Below are 3,974 nucleotides of genomic sequence, written 5' to 3' on the forward strand. Positions count from 1 at the left end.
TTATACTTCGCAGACTTAGCAGTGAAATTATTAAAGTTCAGAAATAGATCTATAGTAGAGCATACAAACTCAAAAAATAGTTAAAACCTTTCCTATGTATAAGGCACATAGACTAGTTTGTGATGTGAAAGGTTGTAAATTAAATGCCTGCAATGGCCAGGGGTATTAAATGTAAACAAGACCAAGTGTAACCAATAGGGGTTTGACTAGTTATCCAAAGTAAATTGAATTTAAATGTCTATAAAGTACTGTGAAGGTAACAAAAAATGCCTGTGTACTCTGTATACACACACACACACGCATATACTATGTATATATATACATATATATATATATACACACACACACTATGTATGCCTGCAAGTTTGTGACACTTGATTCAGTGTGAAATAGGTTTATGTAAAATTCTATTGAACTGATTAACCAATTTATCAGTATATATAAGAGATTTAAAAAATTATAGATGAATTGTTTTAAGACAAATAAAAGCTTCCCCTATATACTCAAGAAAACTCAAATATTTAGAAGAGTAAGTGAATAGCCACACATTTTATAGAAAAAATATATACTTTATTTTCAACTAGAAAGGTGCAAACATGTAACTTTTGGTCACATTCTCAACAAGTAAACTGTCCAAAAAACAGTCATAGTCAAAGTAGAAACAAATGCTTCCAGGTGGAAAAACTGATCAGCTATACAGAGCCACTCGCGTTTTCATAAAGGCCATTTGTTCATTAATAGTGAGGCTACCACATTTCAAACTGACAGATCAGACTTCCAAGGACATCACTGCCTCATATTCAGTAAACAATCTGTTTTGATGAGCAGAATTTCCATTTGAATATCCATTTCATGCTTTGAATTATCAGACAAGCTTTACGTCCTACCTATGGTGTTCAGAATTGAGGCTAACATTTGAAATATCAAAGCATTAAAAACATAAACGAAAAGGCACAAACAACTTTAAATTAACTTAGATAACTGTACAAATATATATATATATACACACACAATATTTACAGTATCAATAAAAAAAAAATTCTGGCTTGTTACAGGCAAATTCGCTTGCCACAAGCTGTCCAGTCTAATAGACAGGATTCTGATTCCTGAACAGTATCATTCAAATCAGAATGTCAGAGCGGAATCTGCTGTTCTGACTTAAAGAAGAACTTGACCCAGCCTCAGGAAGCCTGGAGAACGCGCATCCTAGCTGTCGCTGAAGGTCAGTGAGCATGCCAAAGTTTTCCTTTTCAATTACACTCCAAAGAGCAGGCACATGCTACTTTAAGATGACAATCGTTTCTGCAGGTGCCCTCCCACTGCTCCCAAAGCCACACCTCAGTATACATTCTGGTGCTATGTGCTAATGTAGTCCGCTGTCAAGTCTTAACTTTCTTCAAACCAGTGTCTGGGTTGATAGACTATTTGAAGGTCACATGGCACAATATTTTGAATTTGGTGGGACTTTTTCTTCCCCCCAGTTAGAAAAACAGATTTAAATAACTTGCACTACTGAAATCATGTTTACACAAAAATGAGATGTGAATCAGTTCAAGTTATAGCCTAATGAGTTAATGTCTCTCACACTCCCTGGCTTTACGCCATGTCTCCATACATCTTCCTGTAGTACAGGGACTCAAAGATGTCATTGTCTCCGGGACAGTTGTAATGGCAGGCACAGGTCTTGATGAACATCATATTCTTCTTCATGACCTCCCCGTCGGGGCACTTGAACTCCACAGGAAGAGTGGTGGTTCTGTGTGGGGTGCAGCACCGACCATCCGTGCACACGCCACAGAACTTAGCACGGTAGGTCTTCATGCTGGTACAGCCAGAAAGTTCAAACTTGACCGGCTTGGTGATTTTGGGGGTACGGATGCACTTTTTGCCCTTCTAAGGAAGACAAAGCCGAAAGGAAAAAAAAAAAATCAATGACCCTAGTAAGGGGAGTGGCTTTCTTCAAGCTCTGTGTGTTTTAGTCTTAAGTTGTCTGACTTTTGTTTATATTTTGAGGAGAGGAAGTTTGAGTCTCATTTGCCAGTTTCCCAAAAATAGACATAGCCTCTCTTGGAATGTCTTGAATTAACTAACAGGGTGGAGAATTTCATAGTGGAAAGCTGGGGGTTCCTATTACACAACATCTCATTCCAGCAAAACAGCTCGATGGTTAGATATTTTTGGAGATAAAAGGTCTATAATAACCAGGGCGGTGAGACCCAACTTTGATCCTATCCATTATGATTCCAGGAAAATTAGTTAATAGGAGCAGAAAATGTACCTTGATGTTCTCTTCCAGGTCAGCTTCGCAAGGCCTGACCATGCAGAGGCGGCTCTGCTTCTCCAGCCTGCAGAAGGCGTTGTCATTGGTAACCCGGGTGGAGATGCCCATCCCACAGGTCTTGGAACAGGCACTCCACTCTGTGGTCTGGACCAGGCAGTTGGCCCGGATCATGGTTGGGTCTGGGCCAAACGTGTCTTCCAGTCGGTAAGCTGTGAGAGCAGGGCACACAAACACAAGGTAAGACGCCAGGATAAGACATTTCCCTCTTCCCTTGGCAAAGTTAGGAGTCAGCCCCCGGGGGGGGGGGGGGCAGGATCACAACACTGACTTTGAGGCCGATTCAACTCACCGGCAAGGGCAGGGCCAACCACAGTGTGGTCCTTGGGCTTGTCGCACACCCACTCCTCGCAGCATTTCCCGGGCAGCTTGACCCTCCGCGGGAAGGGGCAGTCAGGGCTGGGCAGGCGGACGTCCATGCTGCACAGGGGCACGCAGCCCACCGCCCCGTCCAGGCAAGTGCACTGGTACTTGCAGCTGCTCTGGAAGGACTCTCCGCTCCGGTACACCGTTCCTCCGAAGACGCAGGGGGCACCATCTTTAGCTGAAGGAGAGGAAGGGAACAAGGGGGCGGGGGGATGCAAGGGTCAGGCATCGGTAGCAGCAGGCGAGTCGGGGATGCGCGGGGAGCAGGGCCCCGGCGGGGAGGGGGGGCGGCGGCGGCCGGGACACTAGGGCCCGGAGGCGGGCCGCAGCTCTTACCGGTGCACACGCCGATCTTGCGGTTGGCCGGAGAGCCGAAGTCGCAGAAGAGGCCCTTGTGCGGGTCGCAGGGGTCGCGCTCGGTGCACAGCTCGCCCAGTTGCTTGGCGCACACGCGGCAGCAGCCGCAGCCGTCCGGCACGAGGCTGACGCCGGCCGGGCACCTGGGCGCCGGCGCGGCCGCACACTGGCACGGGCCGCCGCAGTCCTGGCCGGCGGCGGGCTGCGGGGGGGAGGGGGCGGTCAGCGGGCGCACGCCGCTCGGCGCCCTGGGCCCCGCCCCGCCCGCACGCCCTCCCCCGGCGCCGGCCGCCGCGCGGCTCTGGGCTTACCCGGCCGCAGAGGGCGAACAGGAGCACGAAGGCGCAGCGAACGGGGCCCAGGCCCAGGCCGGCGGCGGACATGGTGGGCGCTGCGGGCGGGGCGGACGGCGGGCGGCGGCGGTCCGGGCGCTGGGTCGCGGGCTCGGGCCGGAGGCGGGTGCCTGGGCGCTCCGAGCTGAGGTCTGGGAGCTGTCGGCCGGGCGGCTGCCGTCGGGGTGGGGAGAGGCGGGCGGTCGCGGGGCTGGAGTTGCGCTGGCTGCCTCCTCTCCGCCGGAAGAGTTGTTGTGTGAGGCTGAGGCGGGCGGCCCGCGGCTTTTATACGCTCCGGGCGGCCCCGGCTCGCCAATGAGCTGAATGGAGTCCTACACAAACAGGGACATTCCTCGCATTCCTCCCCACCTTCCTGCCTCATCAACTCACACCGGATTGATCCTGACCCCTTGACACTCAGCATTCCTCCCGTCTGAAAAAGCTGGCACACTCCAGCTAACCAAAAAAAAAAAAAAAAAAAAAAAAAGGCTCAGTATTTCCAGCACCAAATAGGATTTTTTTCGAAAACCCTTGCTTCTTCGCACCACTCCTGATTTATATCACTGAAGAACACATCAGCA

General features: G+C 50.1%; 1 protein-coding gene across 1 annotated transcript; it reads right to left on the reverse strand.

Annotated features, from left to right (window-relative positions):
- Positions 1-548: 548 nt before the first annotated feature.
- Positions 549-3,655, reverse strand: CCN2 (cellular communication network factor 2). The gene is made up of 5 exons (XM_045865554.3): positions 3,373-3,655; positions 3,041-3,263; positions 2,631-2,882; positions 2,279-2,490; positions 549-1,893 (listed from the first exon to the last, which is right to left on the reverse strand). The coding sequence occupies exons 1-5, from the start codon at positions 3,442-3,444 to the stop codon at positions 1,597-1,599; spliced, it is 1,056 nt and encodes a 351-aa protein (XP_045721510.1). The 5' UTR covers positions 3,445-3,655; the 3' UTR covers positions 549-1,596.
- Between the last annotated feature and the right edge of the window lie 319 nt (positions 3,656-3,974).

The sequence above is a fragment of the Mirounga angustirostris genome, unplaced genomic scaffold, assembly GCF_029215605.1.
Source record: "Mirounga angustirostris isolate CCGP_5_RB_7025 unplaced genomic scaffold, mMirAng1.0.hap1 SCAF_8, whole genome shotgun sequence".
NCBI lineage: Eukaryota > Metazoa > Chordata > Mammalia > Carnivora > Phocidae > Mirounga > Mirounga angustirostris.